General features: G+C 39.4%; 1 protein-coding gene across 1 annotated transcript; it reads left to right on the top strand.

Annotated features, from left to right (window-relative positions):
• The first annotated feature begins 15,017 nt into the window (after positions 1-15,017).
• slain1a (SLAIN motif family, member 1a) lies at positions 15,018-26,291 on the top strand. Its single transcript, XM_073474104.1, has 9 exons — positions 15,018-15,546; positions 17,081-17,217; positions 20,050-20,166; positions 21,952-22,062; positions 22,289-22,438; positions 23,479-23,808; positions 25,096-25,284; positions 25,461-25,797; positions 26,197-26,291. Exons 1-9 carry the CDS (start codon positions 15,092-15,094, stop codon positions 26,270-26,272), a joined length of 1,902 nt encoding a protein of 633 aa, XP_073330205.1. The 5' UTR covers positions 15,018-15,091; the 3' UTR covers positions 26,273-26,291.
• The last annotated feature ends 891 nt before the right edge of the window (positions 26,292-27,182 follow it).

A 27,182-nucleotide genomic window follows, 5' to 3' on the forward strand; every position in this document is an offset into this window, starting at 1 on the left:
CTCAGTTGGGCTGCCATCTTAGCTCCATCATCCCTCCCCTCCCTGCCGGAGTCTTGCGTCGCTAGCATGCCGGGATATTTTCATAGCACTAAAACCGGGCGATGCTATCATTGATTTATTTCAACAGTTACCTCCCCGTATCACTTATTCTGACATATAGTTTTTGTTTCGTTTTTTAAAACTCACATAAAACTCGACAGTAGTGGAGGTGCAGTGGCTTTATATACAGAAGGCAGCAGCAGAGGCTGTTTTGCACACTGTGCACAGTTGGAATCAGGACATTTAATTTGTTGAGGTCCATCCAGGGCCCCTCCCAGTTTGATCTGAAATTGATAGATACTCTTGAAAGATGAAATCCTGTTCCATGTCTCCTCTGCTTTCACCTTTAAAAAAGTGTTTTTTTAAATTTTATGGTTTGTAATTTCTTCTCTGCCGAGCCTACTGTCATTTACAAGCCATTTACTACTGTTCCATAAATAGCAGCTGGTAGTAATGTTGAGTGTGACTATTGTAGTTCCCTCTTCAGTGACCACTGTGCAACTGTGAAATGATGTTCTTTTTAAACATCTAATTAGTTTGCACATGGACGGCCGCTACCCTCTGATTAAATCTTTGTGGCACTGGGGTCTCTTTATCACTGAGCAGGCCCGAGCGACATTGCTCTACCTACCTACAACATAAGATGGCCCTCTTGTGTCTTATGCATATGCATCCTATAGATGATATGACTCACGCCTGGTGAGACAGCAGATGGACTATGCTTATTTATGCCTAATAAATCAAATTGCGTCGGAATACCGAAATGCCTCAGTAATGCAACATGCAGATTATAATCATAGTAATAAGTGCATTTTCACCTTCTGACAGGGGCAAGGGTGCAGGAGGAGCAGGAATACTGCAGGAGGAAATTGGGAGACACTGCCAGGTGTAAACAGCCTCTGTGTGTTGGGTAACATCAGTCAAAATTGCAGTAAAGGCCAAAACAGACTGCAATGCACAGACAGGCACAGAAAACAAGTGCAGGCAGTGCATATTTTACAGAAATGTAGGCTACATACCGGTTATATGTCACTCATGCATGTATGTCTGACTGTGCACATGTGCCAACATGTTTTTTTATCAAGTCAGTTTCCAAAATGCTCCATTCTGCTTTTTTCCCCTACTGTAAAAACTTGTATTTGATGTCATCCCTTTTAAAAAGGTGGTACAAATGTATGTGCATATGGATACGCATGTACAATTATTGTGTGTGAGAGAGAGAGAGAGAGAGAGGGGGAAATAGGGAAAGAGATTTACACAGGCCCTAGTGGTGCTTTATTGGCTGCGAGGCATCGCAATCGCCCAATGACAAGAGAGGGGTCGGTCTACAGTCTCTTCTCATAGCAACCCAGGAAGCATTCAGAGATTATCATGTGCAGTGCCAGAGTGCCAGCTTGTGTCAGTGATGACAACTGAAGAAAAATGTATTAACTTAAAACTGACTGACTGTCATATTAGGATTTCAGTATGAAATATTGGAAATAAAAAGCAGCTCAGTTAAAGTCTATCATAGATGCAGAATCACAAACCCCTGACGTCTCTGGCCCTCCTTTTTCTGGTGGTAATGGCGTAGAAGGTTATAAACAGAGGATGAGTTAGTATGGAATTGTGTAACCTGAACATGTAGCCGCATCCAGAGGCTGCTCATTTAACCCCTGGTTGTCTCACCTCGGGCCTGCTGGGACAAATGAAGGGAGGGGGGGGTGAGATATCTAGGCCAAGAAGATGCCATAGGTCAGGCAAGAGTATGACAAGCGGGAGCTGAACTGGCTGAGATGAATTCTGGTTGGTATACACAGGTCCAGGAACTGGGTTTGGGTTGGAGTGATTTGAAAGTGTGTCAGTGTCATCAGTTGTCCTGACACAATGTGTTCAGAAAGATTGCCGTGATGATGTTCATAAATGAGGGCAGAATTTATTTCTGTGTCAGTTTATATCTCTGTGGAAATGAAGTACACATACATTTTTAAGCTGTTGTGTCTTGACTTTCACACTCGATCTCTTTCACACACCAAAATAGAGCAGGTTGCACTCATTTCTGCTGCTTTGATTAACTGAGTGTAAAATGATCGGGTCATGTATTGCCTTGGGCCACATGGTATATTTATTTATTTTTAGTAATAGACGTGCACAACAAGTTTTGTCATTTCCTCATTACAACTCCATCGCCACCCAGTGTTAGTCACTGCCCTTTGAATTTATGCATTCACAAAGAGGGCAGGAGCTTATGGTTGACTGCAGCAATTCATTTCAGGACGTCCCGTCATTCCATTCCACTGTTAGAGACGCTACCGTGAACGCATAGCTTCACAAGCTACCGACCACTTCAGACGTTGAACCACAGCAAAGCCACCCCAGGCAAGAGAGAAATCTAGACATAAAGTAGTTCAGATTACTTTGTAAAAAATGAACAAATTGACAATTTAAATGTGATAAGAATGTATAACACTGTATATTACTAAAAGGAGCTTAGTGCAAAAGGCGTCCACTTGTTTACAGTTTGCATACTACAAAATAAATAAAAACCTATTCATGGGAACGTGCAAGAAATGCCAGCTTTCAATTGAGAAGCAATGGTTAAATAAAAATAAATAAAATCCACTCCTTTTATAGCCCCAAATTGTTTGTAGTTCCAGGATTTAACTAAACAAAAAGTCAGTAATGGAAAGTAACTAACTTCAAGTACTCAAGTACTTAAGTAAAATTTTGAGGTACCTGTACCTTACCTTACTTTAATATCTCCATTACTCCAACGCAGAAAAATGCTGAATACTGGATCTGATAATCAGTCAGGTGATAATCAGTCGACCCTTGTAGTATAATGTACTTTTACTTGTATTTTTCTTTTTTTACTTTTGATACTTAAGTACATTTGATATGAAAAATCTAGATACTAGACTTTTACTCAAGTACTTTTCCTGTGGATGAATTTCACTTTTACCAGAATAATGTTTTAACACAATATCTTTACTCAAGTATGACTTTTGTGTGCTTTTTTACAAAACTGCATATAGTTCAGGACTCCTAAGGTCCATTTCTTAATGACAACAATATCAAAATGCTAAACTTCATCTTGATTGTAGTTATTTTGTTACTTGAAGTTGTTGGGTTTTTTTTTATTTGTTTCCTTTAAAATGGGATATTCTGTTGATGCCAAATGATAACCTTTACCTGTTGACAGTAGTAGTTTGATCACTGCAGAATGATCTGCATTCCTTTCATACTGTCATTGTTACTAGGAGGGGTTCATCTCTCAGTATCACGTTGTCACACCCCTGTGCGTTATGCACCTTGCATACCTTTGGACATCCAAGACATGACACTCCCAATAGTGGCGCTCCAAGTCACAGTCACAGAGAAGATGAGATTCATAGCGCCACTCTGATTGTCACTTTTATATGCACTCCTGATGATTTAGATGTCTACTTATCAAAGATATCTCCTCTAACTGTTATAACTGTCTCCCTAAACAGGCAATCCCCTTTGGATGGCACTACAGATGGCTTTGTCTTAACTATTATGATTATACATGATATTAAATGCCATTTATTAGACGTTTCATTCAGAGTTTCACTCCTTACAGCTGCAGGCCATCAGTGGCCACTTACTTAGTTAAGAAAAGTGCAATATAAATCAAGTTTATATTATTATTAGTATTACTTGTGTGATATGTGACCATCCTTATGTTGAAGTTTCTTTATGACAGGACATTGAAGGTCTAATTCGTCCGAGATATAATGACATTTATTGGACCTCAGTGAGAAAGGATAAATCCTTTAACTGGAGACTGAAAATCTCTTCTTTTCTTGGCATACATGTGTAAAGTGCAAAGTCTACTGTCAGCCAGGTATTGTATTAAAAGTCAACCAGATATTAAAACATAGTTAAAATGCAGGATAATAATTTGGAGAGAGCTTTACTATTCAATAGTGTCTACATTCAATCATAATCCATCGAGTTCAAGGGTACTGTAGGTTAAAGAAACATACAGTCCCGCACCCACTCTGACACCAAAGTTGACTTGCAGGTCCGTCAGCACTCCACCCAAATCCATATTTCTTTCAACTCACAAACAAACAGCTGAACAATTATCAAGTCATGAAAAGCAGAGTCTGTTGGAAACAGAGCGTAGTTTCTGACTGTCGTCTAAAGCCACTCCCTTTGGTGGCCTTGGTATCTCCTCCCTTAAGGTTAAAAGGAGAGGGAGTGACAAGGGTGTGATTGTAAAGCGTAGAGTAATAGACAGGTGTTAAGACCTGAGCTTTAGTGAGTTTGTCTATCCAGCGAGGCGCAACGCTTACTGTGGAGGTACGTACCCCGACTCTTTCTCAATCCTTTGTCAGTTTCAGATTTACTCTAATATTTATGTGTAGTGATATTTTAGAGAGGTTTTAATTGTGCCCAGAGAGAAATATAATGATTTTATGTTAGAGGTCTATGAAGGTGTAATCTTGGAAAAGGATAAAATGAAACATTTTGTCAGGTAGGATTATGCATCGATGTAACAGAACTTTTTAGGTAGCTTTACTGTGAGGAATTAAATACATGTCTTACCGCTCTGGGATTTCATGTCCCAGCTTGCTGTTAACTCTGACTGCTTATAATGAACGTTACACCTGGAAAATCAATGGTGCATAACAAACATTAGTGATTTGTATTTTTTAGGTGCCAACCTGTACATTTGGAACAGCACTTTCTGTCTTGATAGAGTTTTCATTCTACATGATGAACTTATCTGATCAATGATCTGGTCTGCTTTGTAATAATACATTAAACCCACATTTTTAAAGCTTCCTGTATAAATAGCCTACGAACAAGACCTGATTTCAGAGGCGGTGTGTTATTAGACAGTAAATTTGGATTGTATACTATATAATCTTCTGGAGCAAATTTTTAAATCTTTCAGTCTCACGAGGCTCCAAATTGTTATCAAAATGAGTTTATTTGAAAGTGATCAATAATCTCAACAGTATTTAAAGCTCCAAGACAAGTTCTGTTTTAGCTCTTTTCCCCCCCCCGTGACATCTGCCACACAGACTTGTCAAAATACTTCACACAAGCCAAAATAATACAGAAAAATCAACAACATTAAACACACTCTTTCTAGACTAACTAGCACTCATCAGGTGGTTACATTGTGTGGCTGATAAGGAGATAAGTGCATTCAGGGTTAGGGTTAGGGTTAGGGTTTTCCCTCACAGATGTTAGATACTAGCCTCAAGGCTGCTGATATGAAAGTGCTTTGTGCTAGAGCGTGCATGACATGTAGTCGAAAGGGCACAATCTTTATCATCAGTGGCTAATGGCATGTCACCGCTACGCCCCTCTGCTTTTGCTGACAATGGTGTGTTTAGAGAGGGTGTGTTATGGAGGGTGGGTGTGTCTTGTCAGCACAGATCTAGACAAACCAGTTTAGGGCTTAATCAGTGAGTCTGGGGTTGAGAATGATCATGAGAATGTTCATAATGAGCACGACACAAATATCTTGTGAATAAAAGCACTGATTCCCAAGCTTGAGTTTGCATGTGTGCTGATCTCAGGTCAAACTTCACCACAGAACATGTACCGTATGACAGGTCTTAGCCCACACTGCCACCCAGTGGGTTATGTGCTGTAGTTTCATTATGTGATGAAGTTTCTTGTTCTTTCACACTTACAGGTCAAGTTACAAGATGAGCAGGTACACAAGTACAAGTAAGTATTGACAAATATCAAATAATACAGTATATTTATAACCTGTATCTCAGAAATTTGATCCTTAATATTTCCTTTCATCTCTCATATTTATTTTACCTTTATTTCAATTCATTATTATTCATTGCACAATAGACTTTTGGCATAGCGACCACTTTGCTTTACCACAATTGCAGAGTGGCAGATCAGTCAATCAATCAATTAGTACAATTCAAAGTGCTTTATACATGACTAAACAAGCTGATAATAAGACAGTACAAACGCAAACAGTAAAACCTTTTGTCTATAACACACGAGGAATAGACTATTATTATATAGATTAAAATAGATGAAAACAGTCATATAGATAAAAGGCAATAAAAGATAATAGAAAACTCAGCAAAATGTGCTCAATGAATAATAACCATTAAAAAAAAAATTATAAAAAAGATTAAAATTCAAGGAAACAATATAAATATGTGTAATACAATTATCAAAATCCACACATGTTGATTAGTATATATTTTATAGGCACTGTTAGGTCTTTACCTGCTTAAAAGGTGTGTATCCGCTTTGAATATATAACTGGAGACACTCAAGTTTTATTTGACTTTTGTTTGCAGCCAAGAGCAGCAGTCTCCTCCAAGACAACAGCTGGATCAAAAAAAACGTGGATGAGGATGAGGACATCGAGTAAGTCACTAGAAACCTATTGGCCAGAACACAGATACAATACCCCACACTGCCCAGTGGACTTACATACACACATATATTTTTAGAATTTCTTTCAATATATTTTATTGTCAATTTTCTATTTTCTATTTATACTTCTAAACTTGCAGAACTTGCTTTTTATCTTTCTTTATACTTTTCTGCTTTTTATGTTTGTTGTTATGCAACAAAATTCAAAGGCAACTTCCTCGTAGTTGAAAAGCTACTTGGCACAAAAACTGATGCTGGTTCACACCTAGGAAATGGCAGAACTGTTGGGTGTGACTTGTAATCCACATCTCATTTTACATTCATCTTGAAAAAAGCAGCGTCCTTCCGCATTCCTTTCACAAGTCACAGTGTTGAGTCATCTGTTATTGTATGCGTAAAATAATTTGTTCTTTTTTCCTTCATCAGCCGAGACCCAAACTTTGGCAGAGCTGTTCTGAGCCGGAGCCAATACAGATCCAATGAAAATCTTGTGGGGTAAAACAAACAATTACTTAACTAAAGGACATAATAGTTTGGTGTAATGTGAATAATAATTTAAGTCATTAATTGTTTAACTTATTGTAATAAATTTGTCTTTGTTCATAGTTCCGATGCTGATAAAGTTAATTCCACCTCTACATCTGTGCAGGCTCTCACCAAGAGGTATTATTATTAACATTTAGGTCTCTTTTTATTACATTTAAGAATTTATTAAAGATGAAAATCATGTTAGCAGTTGTATAAAACATGCTTCAATAAGCAGACTGTGACAATTATTTTCATTGTGATACTTGTCATTGCAGATTCAGTTCAAGTCAGGACGAGCTGAGGGACAGGTTGGTACAGTTTACATACAGTGTTATAATCTGACAGTACAGAACAGTAACTATGTTTAATTTTCATGTTTGCTCCAATCCTTGTACCCAGTCCCACACATCAATAAATACAATGTGCAGTTTTGTATTCATCACGCATTTTTGTACATTTGTTTTGTATTACTCCTCCTTCAGGACCACAACCACCACCGTGACCAAGGACGGGACCACTGAGACCATCACCACCAGGTAGAGATCATACTGCATTAATCTGTTAACATCTTATCACACATTGAGTGTATGTTCTTTTAACGACCGCTGGGTCTTTCTTGCAGATCCACCGTGGTTGGTTCTCCCACCCAGACGTTCACTGAACGGGTCAAGTCTTCAAGCAAAGGGTAAAAATATACTCAGAAACTTTTCTTGATTAGAAGGTGCAAAAAACTCAAAATATTCCATTACAAAAACAAAGGCATGCATTCAAAATTTAGTACAGAAGTATCATCGGAAAAATGGACTTAAAGTCAAAAATAAAAGTTGTATTGGAAAAGGATGGCCCCTGTGAGTCGTGTTAAAGCATCATTAGGTAACTTTTTTACCCTAAACTAACAGCTTCAAAATCATTTTGATGGTACAGTGTCTTATAATAGGGTGAATGGTGTTCAACACATAACATTGTTATGACGCAATGAGTTTTGTTTGTAGTTGGCACCTACATTACATCTGACAAATTGTTACAGACTTGGGATTTATATTTATGACAGTAGTGTCACACTCTACTCCACTCAAACTGTGGGGGGTGCCAAATCACATAAAATCTCCATTTCTACTTGATGCTACTTTAACTCAAAGTTTGAAGGTAAGACTTGTGTACTTCCATGCTGTGCTATTGCTATTTATACTTAAATGAACAATTTGAATACCTTTTCCACCACTTATTGTTGTAATTAGTCAAAGTGGAGCTAGTTTTTAATTGTTATACAATACTTTGGTCCAGCGGTTCCAAGTGAGACAGTTAATGGGGTAGAGAAAAAAAATCACATTTAGATACACAAAATTTATATTTATTGTTTTAACTCTTTGATTTTTTTTTTAATGTGAAATATAAGATCATGATGCCTCATGGGCCTTTGACAATTTAAATTAAATACATGAAACCATATGGGAAGTTGAGAAGGGGAAATGTGTCTACACTGGACACTGGATAGTAAGATATGAGCACACTGTGTTGTTACAGAGCTGTAATATTTAGATTTTATTAAAGATATAAACTCTTTTTTTTAACTTTTTTCACACAGGACAAAATACTCAACCTACTCGCCTACCAGAACAACCAAAGTGACTGAGACAACCGTTAGCAGCAAAGAGTAAGATGTTGTCTGATTATAAAAAACCTATAAAAAAGATTAAATTAGAGTAGATTTTAAATCTACACTAATTTAACTTCTTATTTTGTGCAGCAGGGAGGACAAACTTGTCGACACACTCATCCCCTCGACTATCGAGGATGACAAAGAGAGGTGATATTTTCATCCATCAAGCCTAGAAAATGATTGATATTGATCATTACACTAGGAAACCAGTGATTAGGCGCTGTGAACATTTTTATTATTTTTTATTTATTTTTTATTTTTTGCAGCAAAACAGCTGTCTCCACTACTGAGACTGTGATAGATAAGAGCACCGACACCAAGTGAGTTTCATCTCATATTGGGTATAATACAGTACAGCCTGTATACTATCTTAGTGACGGTATATTCAAGTTTGTCAGCTGAAAGTACTTTCACTTTTTTTTAATAAATAATATTAAGGATAGGTTTTGGTGATAGTCTTTATGTCTTTTTGTCAATTATACCCCATCAAAATACAAAAACCACAATGAATTGTTGATCCTACCAACAAGTCAAGCCTGAAATTTCGTACTCCTCTGTGCCATAGACCTGCATTATTGTCAAAAACATGTAAGAACACATATGTGGGGTTTAAGCACTGGGTGACATGTTTCTTTATTTCAAACAACATGGGCAGTGTGAATTATTTTCAGTAAATCTCATAATCAATACATAAAAGAGCACCAAATGTGTATTAATTCGTCACTGAAAATAGTCCCCAACAAAAGCACCATTTACCCCTATTTGAGTAATGTTACCACTACAGTGCTCCGCTGATTGTGAAAGAACTGAACCTTTATCAATAGGAAGCAATGGGCTTCAAGCTGTCAATACGTACTGAGAGACGGACTAGACTAGAGAATAATAGAGTAAACTTAACTTTAGTTAAATGAGGATATCCTCTATAAACCGCAATGTCATCGAGCCCTTACATAATGAATATTCGTCTCTACCTCTGGAGACATTAAGCTAATTGAAGGCCCAGATGTGTGTGACTGGTGTGTCAGTGTATAGTGTGTATAGTGTGGTCTTGTGTCTTCTAGCCATAGGGCTAGGGTACCAGTGGAAAGATATAACAATTACATTCTAGGTAATATTATCCTGACAGTATTGGTTTCTTTTTTTCCATTTTCAAATGTAACTTTTGAAAGAACAAATAACAAAATGCTCCTTTCGGAAATGAAAGCTTTAAATTTACTTTAATTTTTAAAGTAATAATAATAATAATAATAAAACACCCTACCTCAATTTAATACTCTCAAATCACTGACAATTTAATCTGTTCTTCTGTGCAGTTCAGAGGACAACTTTTACAAACCACTGGATGATTTCTCACTCGCAGACAGGTGATATTTTTATTCATCAAGCCTATACATAATAAATTATGTTGAAAATGACACCAAGAAGTCAGCAATTGCATACCGTGATAATAAGGTATATTTTCTTTTTTCCAGTAACACTGTTGAGACTGTGACAGTGAGAAGCAGTGCTGATGGGTGAGTTACTGCAGGACAACTTTTACTCACTAACAGCAAATTAAAAACCATATAGTCCTAAAAATATTGTCTTGTTTTTTCAGAGACAGTGTTACAACTACAACAACAACAAGGACATCCTCGATGTAAGATAAATCAATAATTTATACTCTTAAAAACAAGGATTGCACTCGTAACTGGGGTATATTCAAAATATTGTTGTCTTCACAGGGCTGAGGATGACCTGTATGACACCCTCCTGCCTAAATCCATTACATCTCCTGTCAGGTGAGATGTCTCAGTGAATAACTTTTAACAAAGCACACAACCTTCTTATTTTCCTATGGGTCAAACATCACACTTATTGTCTCTGCAGTACCAGCATCAGGAAGAGAGAGGTAGTCTCAGTGGAGAGCAGCAGAGTGTAAGTGCTGGAAATAAATGACTGAGATTATTATGCAATAGTTCTTTGTATGTGCGTTAGAGCTACAGTTCTTTTTTCTGACATTGTCCTTTGTGCCATTTAGAGAAAGCCCAACTCTCATCATCGAGTCTTCACCGTCCTTCACCCGCAGAACCGGCAGGTAAGTTTAAACATGCTGCGCAATGAACCTAAAACTGATGAGCTGACAACTCAGACCCTTCAGCGAGTCTAGTCAGATAGGATGGGGTTGAGATGCCTCCTTAAGAACATTATTTACAGAGAAAGTACTGTGTGTACTGTATGATTGTCTGTAAATGCACATAAAAATACTAGCTTTTTAGCTTTTTTAAAATTGATTTGTCATTTACAGTGACTTAAATAAAATCTTTGTAAAAGTCCAGGCTGATCTAAATAGGCTACTTTAGCATAATGAAGTCTAACTTTTAAAGGTTTAGGCCTCAAACAAAAGAAACAAACAAACAATATTTCAGGTCTTTTACAATATAAAGAGAGTTCATGACTAGATATTCCTCACAATTATTTTTCAATTGGTAGATGTACTTTTTCAACTTTGATTGATTTTTACATATCAACATACAAGACTGAGAGTCTAAAGTCATGCTAGCGCCTCTGTGGTGATGTAGGCTACCTTGGACCAACAGCGCTTTGAGCTAAATGCTAACGTCAACATGCTAACATGCTCAGAATTACAAAGCTAACGTGTTGCTGTTAAGTAGGTTTAATGTTTACCATGTTCGCGATCATAATTTTGTGTGTTTGCATGCTAACCTTTGCTAATTAGCAATAAACACAAAGCACAGTTTAGGCTAATGGCAATACCATTAGCATAATTTTGTACGTATTTAGTCTAATATTGACAAGTTTTATTGAAACAATTAATATAATGAAAATAGTGCTTGTGATACCCAAATTATAACATGTTATCTGAATTGTAACGGCATCATAAAGATCAAAATAAATATACAAATAAAAGAAATGTCTGCTACCATATCCAACTCATTCCTGACACACAGCTACAGCTCGTATACTGAGGAAATTCCTTCCACCCGCACCACCTCCTACTCCATCAGTTCCCTGCCTGGGTAATCATTTGACTTTTACAAACATGTGATTATATTCAAACACACTCTTCTTGCAGGGTTGTCTCTGCACACAACCAAATGAAAATGTGGCTGCAGTCTTTATATTATCACTAACCTGCTCTGTTTGCTCACACAGCGATGACTACAGCAGCAGCGAGCATACAAGCTACTCTTACACCAGACCAGACTCCAGGTATGAAGCAAAGCAAACTAAGACCAAAAATAATGATTTTCCTTTTCATTCTCTCTGATGATACAGAAAGTTAGAAATATTTTACCTCACATGTGATCTGTGGTTCATTTTGTCTCTGTATAGTTATGAGTACAGCGGTACCAGCAGCCCCTCCACCTACAGAAAATCGTACAAGAGCAGCAGGTATTCGATTATATTAAATATGGCTGGATTTAATATTGGCGTACAAAGGTTATATGAAAATAAAGCAAGACTTGAGGAGGCTTGTAGAAACTGATAACTGTGTAATTTCACTGCAGGTCGGATGGAATTCTTTCAGAGTCACCCTTCTCCAGATCCTCCGTCAAGAGTGTTTACGTATCTTCTGAGAGGTACGAAAAATGGGACGACATTCTCTCTTGACCTTGGAAAAATAAGTTTACAAAAAACAAGACTAAGAGTTTACAGTCATACCAGCAGTTCTGCGTTGCTGTCCTTAGGCACAACACTGCTTTGAGCTTAATGCTAACGTCAGCATGCTAACATGCTCGGAAATGACTAAAATGCTGATGTTAAGCAGGTATAATGTTTGCCATGTTCACAATCATTATTTAGTGTGTTAGCATGCAACACCTAAGAGTGGTGGGTGAAGTAATGGACTACTTTTGACCTGATGGTGGTGCTACATGAAAAGTTGAGGGGTTACCAAAGTTATTGCAATTCATCCTGAGGGGGGCATAAATTTTCATGGCAATCCATCCAACAGCTGTTGAGAAATCTAATTCAAAATCATAAATGGCAACGTCAGGGTGGCACTATAGGGAAAAGTCTGGATAACCAAAGTCTTTGGGATCGTCCTCTGGGAACCATGAATATCTATCACATTTTGTGGCAATCATTCAATGGTCATGCTGTTTTAGTAAAAGCCAAAAATGTAAACCTGCTAGTGGCAATAGAGGAAAAGTCGGGGGGGGGGGCAACAAAGGCATAGGGTTCACTATCTGGGGACCAAGTATCTGTACAAACTTTCACGCCAGCCCATCCAATAATGTTGAGTTATAGTTCAGTCATCCCTTGAGCCATCCTGCATCCCTTCAAATCTCAACTCAAGGTCCACTTAATTGCTTTTTCCTACCCATATATAGTTTGAAGCATGGGCTAAGATTTACTTATTTAATCATTTATTTGCCAAACTACTGTTTCCAAGGTCGAGACTGAACTTAGAATACTGTATCTGATGATGTTCTTTTAGCTAATATACTGTAATAAACTTCTGTCTAATATAGGACATTGCTTGATAAAGAGCTGTGCTCCTACTGCCGCAAGCCGTTCACTGGTGATGCCAAGATGGTCCTGGATGACATGAAGATCAACTGCCACGCTACCTGCTTGAAGGTGAGCAGATACCTTTAGTCTCTCCTTCCATAAAAGTCAGCTAATAGTTGTTGAATTAGTATTTAAATACAGTGCGTAAGTTAATCAGTTATAATGCATCATACTTTTAAAAGGGATGATATATGTTGTGAATTAAATCTTAAAGCCTCTGCCGACCCAAAATCCAACCCTGTGGCTGTTTTTTATTATGTTGCCTGATTAAACCTCTTCTTTCAGTAAATGAACTTAGATTTCGCCTCTAGCAGCAACATGTTATCATGAAGCGCACAGCTGACCGCTCAGCGTGTCTCTTCCCTCATGTTGGTGTTTGTTTGTGTTGGGCAGTGTGAGGTGTGTAACGGCACTCTGGGTCATATGAAAGCTGGGGACTGCCTGTGGATCTACAAACGCATGGTACACTGCGAGAACTGCTTCGACGTCACCAGAGGTACAAACATGTTTTTAGGAAAAAGTTTACCTCCAGTTTTACATCTTCATTAAAGTCAAAATCCAATTCATAAGAGTGTATATGTATTTGTTCATTTTGTTTGCTGAAAAATAATGAAAACACTTTGAATTTAACTGGTATTTTTGTCCCCACAGAAAAGTGGCGTCGCTGAGTTTTCCACAAACCTTCATTGGAGACATAATCACATAATTTAAAAGTGGATTACTGTTATCAGTATGTTTTGGTGACACGGGTTCTATTGTACTAAAAGATGTCAGTGCTTTATCTGGGTGTTTTGACAAATGAAAGTTATGAATATGAGTTTTAGTAACATGCACACACTATTGCAGCTAGTTGTAACTGTTGACATTGTGATATTACTGTCTCTGTACCTACCCTTCCTTTTTTTTCTTCTTTTTTATTTTTTACAAATTTGAGAAAGCTGATATTCTTTAAAGTCGGCATCCTTCAGGGTGACTCTTGTGTGTAAACGTGATGCATTTTTAGGGCCGGGGGCTTTTTCTTTGTGCAATAAAGACAATCAATATATCTTTATCTGAAACCCTTTTGTATGAATGTGTCAATTCTTATGGTGTTTAGTTGCCCTGTTCTTCGTTCATTTCATATTTACTTTTAATTATTCATTTGTATGAATAGTGATATGATTATTTTTCTCTCTATAGTGTCATAAAATTTACCATTACTAGAATAAAATAGGATAAAGATGATGTATTGTTTTTTTTAACAGAATATAATTTCTCAAATTCTTCTAATTGACCTGAAACTCTGCGGTAATTATTGAACTGATAATACTTCATTTTGATCAAACAAAATGTTAAATAAATATTTTTAAAAGATTATCTTTAATTTTGAGGAAATACCCATCTTAATATCATATTATAAAATGTGTTGTGTTTATTGTATGTATTCTATATTATAGTATATCAAGTGTGGAATCCAAAATGTCTACAGGCTGTACTTGTGTTTTATTTTAACTTATTTACAGCCAGCTTAAGTGGCTCCTGAGGGGACTCTGGTGTTTGGGATAGGGGACAGGCTCATGCCCTCAGTACTTCTAATGAGTTAGGTGTGTGTGTCATCAACTGTGGATCATCTTAATAACACAAACATGAACGTCAAAGAGAAGCAAATACTCTTTACAGCCAGTGTGTGTGTGTGTGTGTGTGTGTGTGTGTGTTGAAGGCGCCCATAATAAATACTTCCTCAGCAGTGGTGTGATGGGAGTTGAACTCCAAGCTGCTGACCAATCAGAAGCAGGCTGAGCAGTCATCCCAGCAGCAGCAGCAGCAGCAGCAGCATCAGTGTGTGTATCTGTGTGTGTGTGAGTGTGAGTGTGTGTATGAGTGTGTGTATAGTAGCTACAAACGGGGGGATCTGGACACCCTCTCTCAATTGAATAGGACCCTCTGCAGGCAGGCCGTGCTTTTTACCTCTCTCAATGTGCTTTTTACCAAATGGAAGCAGAGGTGTTGAGCCCCCAGATGATGGCAGACGTCAATGGCAACAATAAAATCACCAACGCGGAGCTGGAGGTGTTAAAGCTTCAGGAGCTGGTCCGAAAATTGGAGAAGCAAAACGAACAATTGCGCACGAGAGCGAACGCTGTAAACAATTGCTCCGTCGGCCCTCATCTCCAGACCTCGTTGTCGTGTCTGCACGGAGGTACGTCGTGTCCGACTGACAATTTCTCCACGAAATATGGCATTTCGAGCCCGACACAGTCGCATCCGTGTGCCCTGGGATCCAGAGGAGGTTCGGTCGAGGAGCCGTTCGCCTATTTTCAGCCGAGCTCGGTGTCTCCTGACGCCGCTGGGGAGGACAGCGGCGCCGCTGGAGCCACAACTGTTTTGGATGAGGTTGAGATTTTGGACCTGAACGTCGTCCTCCCTGTCGGAGAGCCTGATAGCTGGTAACTACTCTGTGTTTGCATCAACCACCTTACTGCAGCCACGTATGTGTGAATGTCCAGTGATAAAGCAGCTTGTTTGTCACAACACAGGCCACAGGGTTGTCAACTAGCCACAGTTGTGTGACATCATGTGTAACGTTACTCTCTTATTGATCCATCTCCCAGTGGATTATACTTGCAGACGCAAGAAAAAGAACAAAAACAGATTTGACTCAAGGTATTGACATCCCAGAATGCACTGTGCGTGCATGCATGCATAGGTATCTACCCAGACAGCAGTGTGGGATGAAATTAGAAACAATGACCCCCTTCAGTGATCAAACAGCTCGGCTTTGTGTGTTGTGTTGAGCCCCAGGCTGAACTACTTTGAAGCTCTGTATCTGCTGACTTAGGTAGCACACACACACACACACACACACACACACACTGACTACTGAACCGTTTGCAGCTTTATGTATCAGATGTGATGATGTGGAAAAATGTAGCACACAGCCGAATGCAGCACTGATGGGATCCAGCATCAGTGTTGGTATATCTACACTCCGTTTAACATCAGTAATTGACCCACAAGTCGGTGTAACACTGAGGCCTGGTTGCAGGATGAAATGTCAGTTGTTCTTGGTTCATATTCCTCCTCTAGGACACAGAAGTGACACATCATTTTTTTTTTTTTTTTTTACAATCCAGGACTCTGTCACTCCAGTGTAGCATCGTCACTCACACATATATTTTTGGTTTATTGATTTATTTTATAATAGCAAAATTCAGAATCTTTTAGTCTGGCTGAGGCCCAATAGTGAATTTCAGTAGTCTGGTTTTTGTTTCTCTATTAACTGAGTCATCGTTTGATGTAGAAAATGTCAGGAAAGTGTGAAAATGTCCCTACTATAATTTCCCAGAGCTCAAAGTACCATCTTCAAATTAATTTTCTGTTATCTGACATTCAATGTGGTATCATATATGATGAAGACACAGTAAATCCCCATGCTTGGAAGCTGAAACCAGAGATATTTTGGCATTTTTTTGACCAAAACAGTGATTCAGTTAACCAAATAACTGATTTATTCCTGGTTAATCCTTTGTTGCTTTTCTAATCTAATAATTGATTCATTGTTTCAGTGTTAAAAATATCTACCGCCCACAATGATCATCACAAACAGTCCTGTGCCTCTCTGCATCACTGTGCTGGATGAAGCTGTCAGCTCTTGAATTTTTATTTTACACTGTTTGTTTCATAGTTTATGTTATTGGCAATAAAATGACAATTGCTCCTTATGGAAATTTTGAACTTCAAGGGTGTATTGGCATTTGGATTTTATGAGAATCACTCCCTTCACACAGTCATGTTATTGTTATGAATTGTCCTTGCCTCACTGGGCTACGCATCTAAGAAATACTGCCGCTGTCAAACTCGTCGCTCATATACAGTAAAGCAGCCTCCAGCTTCCTTTACTCCACTTCTCTATAAAGCAGCAATATGAGCTATGCTGTAAAGGCGTCAGGACTAAACTGTGGGTTGTGCTTTGCCTTTCAGGCTGTATGTGAGTCCCAAAGCCAGGCTGCATGGTGCGAGTATCCTCAGCCCTCTCCAGTGGTGCAGGCAGGTACTGGACCGCCCGGGGCCCGAGGTGGAGCTGGCTAAGATGACCCTCTGTCACAGACTGGACCAAGGTACAGTGTATTTACCGCTCAGATTAATGGCCTTCATCTGTGGCCACATCTGGACATCTGTCACTCTGTTGCTGCTGACATGTGATCATAAGCTGTGTGACACATTTCTCACACAAAATGTCTCCACGTGCAGCAGGATTTCTGCAGCAGCTTCTGAGCCGTGGGAGTGTTTCTCTGCACATGGCTCATTCGTTTCCAACCATTTGACCATTAACTCACTCTGTTTAAATTAATGGCTTTTAAAGTACCAGAGCCCACTTCCCACAGAGTGATTATGTCTGTGGTAGCTGGAAGGACTCCCATTTACACCTAGCAGTATCTCTACACAACAATTAAGATCAGTTTAAGGGACTTTCTACTTCACTTATAGAAAAAAACATCCATTTGGAGGAAGTCATGCTGAGCTGTTGGATGGCATTACTCTACATTAAGTAGAAAGCAGGTGATGATTATGAAGCTGTGGTAAAAAGCACCATTTCACTGCACCACAAACAAATGTATTTTCCACCCTCGACTTTTTCAGGTAATGTTAAACAAACACATTTAACAGAAAACAAAACATTTTAAAATTCAAATGTATGGAAAGAAACCTTTTAAGTCTGATGATAGTATTGATGCCACTCTCATGTCTCACATGTTCAAAATGTAGCTGGATCCTAGAGCCAGTTAGCTTAGCTTAGCATATAGACTGGAAACAGGGGGAAACAGGTAGCCTGTCAGGTATCCAGTGGAGACTCCAGGAAGTCAATGCTCCCAGCCAATAAATTGTCATCTTTACACTTTGGTTGTGGTACTTCTCAAGGTGCTTTCTATGTGGATTTTGAAGCGTCTGCAAGAGCCAGGCTAGCTGTTCGCCCCTGTTTCCAGTCTTTATGCTAAGATAAGCTAACCAGCTACCAGCTCCAGCTTAGTATTGAACAGACGAACATTAAAGTGGTATCAATTTTCATACATCAGTTCATACATTTAGCCATAAACTTTAGTTTCTTTGTTTTTTCAGTTTTCAGTCACAGTTTACTTAGGTTTAGGCAAAAAACCCACTTGGTTAGGTTTATGTTTCGATAATATACTAATTATAATATAATATACCTGAACATTTACATGGATCACCTAGTAATCAGTAATAATATAATTATTAAGCTCCCTGTATACATGGTATTAACATTATCCATGTTTTCTGATGGCCCATGCTGATGGTTCCGGTATTTGACTCATCCACATCCAGCAAATGTGTCATTTCTGTATCGCCTGAGTCACTTTAGGTTTTAGCTAACCTCAGACTTTCATTTTCATTTGAGCATGTAGACTATTTTTGACATTTATCATCCATTTACTAAACTAAACACTACAAATTGAAGACCCACCTGTGCTCATGCCTGGATATTGTGTTTGCCACAATATCCTGGTTTCTAAGCATTTTCTTCACCACAAGGATATGATGATTATAACAAGAAACACATAACCAGGATACTACAAAAATCCTTCATAAGCAGGATACTAGTGTGCTACTGAATGACATTTGCTACTGGACCCAGTTTTATATTCGGCACTTAACAGTTTCTACACTTGTGCGCAGGGATATGGTTGCCATAGAAACCGTGCTTACATTAACTGGGTTTTTGAGGCCGATTTGCCCAGCACACGCTCCTCAAACAGCCTGTACAAGAGACTCTTGTACTGTTGCACACATACTGTGTTGACGTGTCTGTGTGTGCTTTGATTTCAAGAGTTCTGTGTTCAGTTATGCTCATGTTGTGGATCTGTTGTTTCCAAACTGTGATTCAATAATGCAGATTTGTTAGTGTTTGTTTGGATGCCCATTAGTGTGTGTGTGTGTGTGTGTGTACGGTTCAAGGTTCTCTTCTTTTTCTAAAGCAGTATTCAGTGGAGGTTGGCTCTCCTCATCTGGGTCATGAATACATCCTTGTCCCTGAGCTCCAGTAGCTGTTGTTTGTCTAACTTGCCGTGAATGCTAGTTTTATCCAGTAGTGGTTGAGCCTAATTGTGTCAGGAATGCCAAATGCTGCACTCTGTCAGGTGTGTGCCTCTCTGACTACTAATCAGTGGGGGTGAACTCAGTGTTTACACACTGAACACACATTATCTAACCTCAGTCATGTTATTCCATGCCAAGTTTACTCACTGCTAGTCAGCAATAATTAGTGAAAAAGAAAAGGACTACTAATTGTCAATTATCAAGGCTTTACAGATTGTTAATACACTGTCAAAAAGGACAACATTTGAGCTGAGAGACAAAACCTGGCAACCCAAAATCAAAGGGTTGTCCAGCTTTCCATGGCAGTGGTCTACTACTGATCTTTAAACTTAGTTAATTATATTTTAACTATTGTTTTAGCCATTGAAATATAAACGTATAAACCGTAATGAAAGAATGTATTACGACATTATGATATTATGTTGTATCATGACATTAATACAGCAGGAAAAAAAAACAGATTTAAGCAGTATAAACGTTACCTCCACGTCCCAAAGTAGACCGTAGTAGATCTAATTCTGATTTTGGGAATGGGATGTAGCCTACATGCACAATCCCTGCTTATCCGAAGATCCCTCCAAAAAAAATCTGTAGTTTAGCCCAATAAGCTTCTGCAGTAAGCTTAAACCTCGTCTTACTGTATCAGCCTCTTCTGTCCGAGCCGTGACCGAATCATTTAAAACATCAATACTGATCTGTAAAAAGCAGATTAACATTTGGCCAGAGCGAGTTCAGATATAATCGATGCAGTGGCTGTATGCGTGTGGGTGTGAGAGTGTGTGTTACATGATAAAGCAATCAGACTAACATGTCCTCCGCTACAATCTTGTGTCCAGCTAAGCGGAGGCGTGGAGTCTCCTCCGTTCGTCCATACAGCTGCATAGAGGGGCTCTCCACCCTCAGCTGCCCCGTCCTGCCTTACTCTAAGTCTGCTGCACTAATCGAGTCCCCAGGTAACACAACTATATACTACACATGCATGTAACTCCTGCTAACCAGTCAGTAACGTGACATCTAATGGGCTTCTGAGGATCATTTAGATTAGTAACATACTCTAATTTTTTTTTGTGGCTTAATTAGGGCTAATTAGTTAATTAATATGGTTAATTAGGGACAGGCCTTAACTTAATTGATTGTTTTCACACATCTAAAGATGGCTGTAGGTGACCAAGTAGAAAAAAGACCCAATATTTCACTGAGGTGACCTTAGCAAGAGAAAAAAATGCTGCTGATTTTGGCATCTGTTTTTAAGGAGATTAATCCAAATGACTTAGATAATTCTCTGGTCAGCAGGTCACATGTTGTACTTAAAATATCACAGCACATACTGGATGTATTGGCACAAATTGTGTCTGCCATAATCAGGTCAAAATACCTGCAGCGCTAATGACATTTCTATGAGCCTCGGGTGTACTCTATGTTTGGTGTTAATGTTTGCATGCTAACATGCTAAGCTCAGAAAATGAGCATGGTAAGCATGACCTGCTAACTGTCTGCATGCTAATGTTGTCATTATGAGCATGTTAGCAGGCTGACGTTAGCATCAAAGAGCTGCTAGTATATCTGTAGACTCTCAGCTGTGTTCATTTTTATTTAACCAGGGTAGATTCACTGAGCGCTGTCTCTATTTTTGGAACACCCTTCTCTACATTCACACAGTCACACTGGGAAACTGCCTCGTACAATACATCACAGAACAGTGCTGCTTTATCATTTTTCCCAACCCATGCTATCATGCTGCCCAAGCCCACTTATTTAAAGGTGCACCATGTAAGGATTTTAGTTTAAAACATTTGAAAAATGAGTTAAAATTAACAACAGAATGTGAAGAAATAATAGCTTTGAAATTGTGTCAAAGATGTCTGTGTTGTGTTTCCTCTATATCTGCTGAAGTTAGCATGCTAACCAGCTATCTCTAGTCCATCCTGTCTTGTAATTCCCCTTTGACCTTAAAAGCAATAGTCTGAGAGGATAGTTCAGGCCTCTGGAGGTGGGCACAGATTGGTGCCCAACATCCCTATCACGCCTCTCCAGCTACATGCCCCTCCAAACCCCCTGTGTTAGCAGTGCAAACAAAGGCAACACTCTCCTGGAGTCCGGATCGCTAGCTGCACCGCTAACTGAGCTAACTAGATAACGGCTGCTACAGTATGTGCAGTATAGTATATGCTGCCCCCTATTTGTTTAGATTATGAATTCAACAGGTGGCCAATTCTTACGTGTTGCACCTTTAACCGTCAGGTCACTGCTGCCCTCTTTCTAAAATCTAACAACATAACCAAAAAACAATTAACAGAAATGTTAACAGAATGTGCAGATGATGGCTAATGAGCTAACTTTATGGCTTAGCATTTAAAGTCTAAAAAAACTTGAGACATAACTCTTTCCTCTAACGTCATAGTCCAATGCTCCATTTCAGACCCAAAGCAATAAGTACACAGAGCCAAAAGCATCTGTTGCTTCCAAAATACTTCTGGAGCTCACTGTATAAACATAACCCAGATTCTTAAACAACCTGTTAGTTGCAGTTTAAAATCAGATTACAAGGAAGAGATTATAAGATCATACCCTCAGACAGATGGAGATAAGCAGGCTAAAACTCAAAAAGAAAAACCCCTTGGCCTGTTCCTCCATATTTTATATGTCAGTGAGTGCAGGTTGAACTTTAATTTGCCTTTTAGGCTGGTGGTCAGTGATTGAATCTTCTCTCTCTTTTATTGTGATTTTCTCCTTTCAAGCCCCATTGCCATCATCAGGTCAGTCTTATCTCCAGCCAACTCTTCCACTCAGGCCCACCTGCAGCCTCAGTGACAGAGCGCCCACCTTCCTATCAAACTCCACTCTCCACAGTAAGACCTCACTGACACTATTTCTTCTCTGCTCTGTCATTCATTTTCCTTCTGCAGTTTTATCTGGTGTGACTCACCGTCCATCTGTAATTATTAAATGTCACTTCTATAATGGAAAATGTCTCCTTGAGTTCTTGTTGTTGTTGTTGAAATCTGCAGTTATTTTTCTTGGCCATAGAAAGTGAAATATCTCATTGATATAGATGTGGCTCTCCTGTGGTTTTAGATGTGGGTCGTCGGCACGCTGCCGTCAGCCCCCAGTCTTCCCTGGACAGTGAGGTGGGTGTGTCAGAGCTGGAGGATGACACCATCTCGATGAGCTACAAACTGCAGGACATGACAGATGTGGAGGTCATGGCACGACTTCAGGAGGAGAGTGAGTCGACAGTCTTCATCTTTTATGCAGGACAGGGGGTAGAGAAAACAGTATAACTGATGAAAAAGGACCTATGGTTCACAGTAAAGAAATCACCCCTGCAAATACTGCAACAAGTCCCTGTCATAGTACATTGCATGCAAATAAATAGTTGAATAATTTATTTTCCCCCATTACACTAAATATATATGATTTTCTTGTTGCTTAGTCTTGTCTAAGTGTTTGTTTTGACAGTGCAGTTTGTCTGGGTTTGGTTATGATTTTTGAGTTTGCCATGATTATCAGGTGCTTCATTTTTAGGGTTGGTGGTTTGATTCCTGACACCTCCTAGCAGAGTCCTTGAGCAATACACTGAACCCTCCGCTACCCTGAATATGCATGTGGGAGAGTGCGAGGAATCTTGTATCGAATTCTGTGATTATTTATTATTTATTAACGATTGATTGATTTTTATTTTGATCATGTAAAAACATCATGTTTTATCTCATCGTGTCTTCAAATAATTTTTAACTGATGCACACTGATCTGGACTCTGTTAGTCGCAGTATTTGTGTATGTTACAGAAAGTCCCTCTTCCAGAAGAGTAAACATAATTTTATTTCCATCTTGTATGAAGCAATTTGACAATTGCCTCTTTATAAAAAAAAAATATTGATTGTGTGCTGTTGTACTCACAGTTTACTTAAAGACCTGATGTAATACAAGTGAACGACATCCAAACACATGATGAATTACTGATTCATAGCCTTATGAAGAGGCTGAAATGGATCACTACTTTGCTGATGTGTTTTAAAGTCAAGATAAACGTTTGACCTTTGAACAGTTGAACTTCAGTATGCAGTCGTATCTTGATATGCCATCATTTTGTTAAATTATGCAGGAGATTTCAGGAAAAACCTCTCTGCTTCAGTCTGATCTGGATTCAGTACCTGAATAATGGATGAGGGGCGCCTCCGGGAGGAAATGTATAGTATCATATAGTATAGGAGGTTCAGATTCAGGTTTTCCACAGATAAAAGCATTGATCTGTCACCCTGTAGGTCTCCGACAGGACTACGCCTCTACCTCAGCCACAGCCAGTCGTCGCAGCTCCAGCTTCTCCTTACACTCCATCAGACGCAATGAGATGGATCTTGAGGAGGAGGATGAGGAGGACGAGGGCTATGACCAGCTCCCTCCTCCCCAGCCTCGACTGTTCCGCACAGGTTCTATGCAGCGGGGCAGCCTGCCCCACTCTCACACCTTCTCCAGTATCAGAGACTGCAGACGCAGCTCAGCCGCCCCTCAGTTTTCACTCAGCGGCCTCTCGCAGTACTCTGGACCCTCCAGCCTGACCACAGACACACACACAGCATACAGGAATAGCACAGGTGAGTGTTTAATGAAGTCCTTGTCCACTCGAAGTTGTGAGATCACTTCATAAATATACTCCTGAATAACAACATGACTGCAAGGGTTCGGATTTTTATTGAAATGGCCCAGTTCAGACTGAAAGCACCTTGACTGAATTACCCACATTCAAGACATCCCTAATTTCTGACCAGACAATTCTTTATGTGCCAAGAAGGATTTAAAGAGTGCTCTTGGTTACAGGATTTAAAAAGCTTCCTCAGTTAGGGTCAGTGGGTTAGTGTACTCTGTTCTATCAGTTGCATGAAGTGGCTGCATTGCATGACTGACTGATTTTGGGGCTTTCACATGCCATGCATGGCGTGCAGTTTAATTAAGTGAGAAGGAGTATGAATAGTTTTAGAAATGTTTGCAAGATTTATATTTTGCTTTCTCGCCAAAATTTAGACGAGGAGGTTAATACCACTCCGATGTCTGTACAGTAAATTTAAAGCTACAGCCAGCAGCTGTTAGCTTACCTTAGCATACAGACGAGAAACAGAGGGGAGCAGTTAGCCTGGCTCTATTCAAAGGTAGCAAAATCCACCTACTGTACCAGCAGCTCTAAAGCTCATAATCAACACGTAATATTTTGTTTTTTTCATTCATACAAAAACTGATCGTGAAATGACAAGTTGTAGTTTTACAGGAGGTTATGTGCAGGATTATTTCTTGGCTGGAAGCAGTGACTTTCGTATCCCGCAAAATGTTAAAAGGATAAATATACAACATTCACTAGGGCACCAGCGTCTCAGACCAAAACAAATGTGCACGTTGTTAACTCACTAAGGTTGTGGAAAAATTAACATTTGAACACACACTGCTCATGAAATTCTGATTAAATGGTACAAATAGGCAGTGAATATGAAATATGGATGAAGATTGTGTCACTGCAAAGCCTGTTTCTCACCCCAAATGTTTTCAGAAACATATTTTAGTGTACTATGAAAAGGTTTCATGTTGAAAGAGGACGAAGGGAGGACAGAGAAAGACTTGCATGCACGCGCAGCTGGCCTGCCTACCAAAACAAAGTACAGAGAAGCTCAGATCACAACAAACACAGAGGGAATGTGACTTCATTCTCTGTTCAGGATTCCATTACTCCACCCGTGACACAAGCACATAGTTGTTTACTGCTATATTAATGTTCATAATTTTATATATTTAACTTTTAAATAATTCCTCTAATGTTGGAAATGTGAGGCAAGAACTCCAAACGGAGTCGACACCTACCATACCTGATCTGGTTTGTTGCTATGGTTGCATAGACAAGCTACGGCGAAGCATGCCCAACCTGATCCGAGCTCCCAGCATGCCCAGTGTTCCCAGTATTCCATGCCTGGCTTCCCCCATCAATCCACCCTCCCACGGCCCCTCCTCCTTGCCAACGATATCCTCCCTCCGGAGCAGCCAGAGCTTTGACTCGTCCAGTGGGCTCGCACGACTCCAGTCCTCCAGTAAGACTCTTTTCTTCATGTCTATGAATAAATCAGCCATACACGGCTCATTTTTATTCATGAGTGAATGTAGAGCACTGTTTTCTGAAGGCAACAGCATTCCAAATGCAGTATTTTAAACTGAGTCACTGATTTTAGACTCACTTTTATCTGACTGTCCTCTTGCTGTGTATCAGTTCCCTCCCCAGGGCAGCTCAGTCAGCGGGTCCAGAGCGTTGGGAACTTCCCCACCACTCCACGACACCCACTAAAAGCAACAGCCTACGTAAGCCCCACCGTGCAGCAGGGCCCCCCTTCCACCCCCCTGTCCACCTCTATCAGTCTGCACTCCATCCCCAGCAGTGCCGCACTGCCTCAGCCCCTCAAACCCAGCAGCAGCAGTTTGGTACTGCAGCCCCTAAAAGCCAGCACCAACCAATCAGCTGTCCCGCGCAGCTCCCTTCCTCGCCCCGCCTCCTTTGTCGGAACAAGTGGAGTTCCTCGTGCCGGCAAAATCACCCAACCAACACGCAGGTAAGGGCAGATAGACTGGACATATACACTATGGATGTAGTTCACATATTTGGTTTATATTTTTCAAGTCATTTTTCAAGCAACAATGCCAAATATCTGATTGTTCCCAGTTCTCATTGTTGAATTTGCTGCTTGCCTTGCTAAGCCATGGATAAATGGCTGATTGAATAATGGAAAAAATAATTGGGAGAATAATTAATAGGAAGATAATCATTATTTGCAGTAGTATGACATTGGGACAGAGCGCAGGTGTTTAAACATTTACACTGATTGTCCTGAGGGAGGTGCTGTAGTTAAATTTCAAGCTAACTCAGTCTGTTTATGATAGTAGATGATACCTCTTTTTATTTTATGTGATTAATTTGGGTATTGATTTGGTCTGTTTCTCTCCGTCTGCAGTTTGCTGACTCCTCCAAAGAGCCTGGCTGCCCTGAGTGCCCTGAGGGACGGCAGCTGGAAAGACGGCTGCTACTGAACCCAAATAAACTGACGCTCAAGAGGTGCACAGGGTAACACTGCATGGGACCCAACTGATTGAAAATTTTGCCGTCAGGAGGGCCCGGTCTTGGGCTGTGACCCAAGAGAGTGACTGTTAACATTTCTAAAAGGCACTACTCTTCACTGAAGGACAAAGTAGTGAGTGAAACCAGTATGGGTCCAGCAGGCTGGATCTTTACCTTACTACCTGCAGACTGACACACTATGAATCAACCTGGCAATATTCTGATAATAAGTTGTTAAATGTGAACTGGATCTTCTTTGATATGTGTTTTTTGAGTTGTCATTGTGGATAGTTAAGGCTTTCATTCAACAGAATGAAAATTTCTCTCCAGTTGAAAGATTAGAACTAAATAGGCCACGCTTTTGTACATGCTTTTAATGATTTCATATGACTAATTTTTCGATTATTCATTTTTGTCGGTCTGTGGCGTCAGATATGAAGTTGAACCTTTTGTTACATCCCGTGCCTGTTTGAAAAGTAGTGAAATTCATGTCAGTTATATTTATTGGCTGGACCTCGCAGCACTTTTATCAGTATTATGATTAACACGTTAAAATAAATTATCTGCTTTGTTCCTTAAGTATGGCATTATGTTGAAGTAAGTGTACACACAGTATCTTTTAGCTTCTTCCTTTCCATTATTGTTTACATGAGAGCTGAGATTTTTTAACGTTCTCTGGTAAACATAATCGCTGCAATGATATTGCACATAGAGCCCTGATGCTTTTTATGGATGACAAGAATTTAAAGAGGAGGTGAGTTTTTAAAGTGAATAAAAGCCTTTCAAAATATTTTTGCATTTTCACTGTCTGTCTTGAATATATTTGGTTCATTTGGTGGTTTAAAGAAAATCAAGAAAGTTAATTTCTCACAGGGATTAACA

This window comes from Pagrus major, chromosome 9 (genome assembly GCF_040436345.1).
Source record: "Pagrus major chromosome 9, Pma_NU_1.0".
Classification (NCBI taxonomy): Eukaryota; Metazoa; Chordata; class Actinopteri; order Spariformes; family Sparidae; genus Pagrus; species Pagrus major.

Coding starts and splice junctions, on each gene's coding strand:
- slain1a (XM_073474104.1), top strand. CDS start 15,092: ATGGAAGCAGAGGTGTTGAGCCCCCAGATGATGGCAGACGTCAATGGC. Junction 17,218..20,049: donor CTGTCACAGACTGGACCAAG/GTACAGTGTATT, acceptor TCTTGTGTCCAG/CTAAGCGGAGGCGTGGAGTC. Junction 25,798..26,196: donor ATCACCCAACCAACACGCAG/GTAAGGGCAGAT, acceptor CTCCGTCTGCAG/TTTGCTGACTCCTCCAAAGA.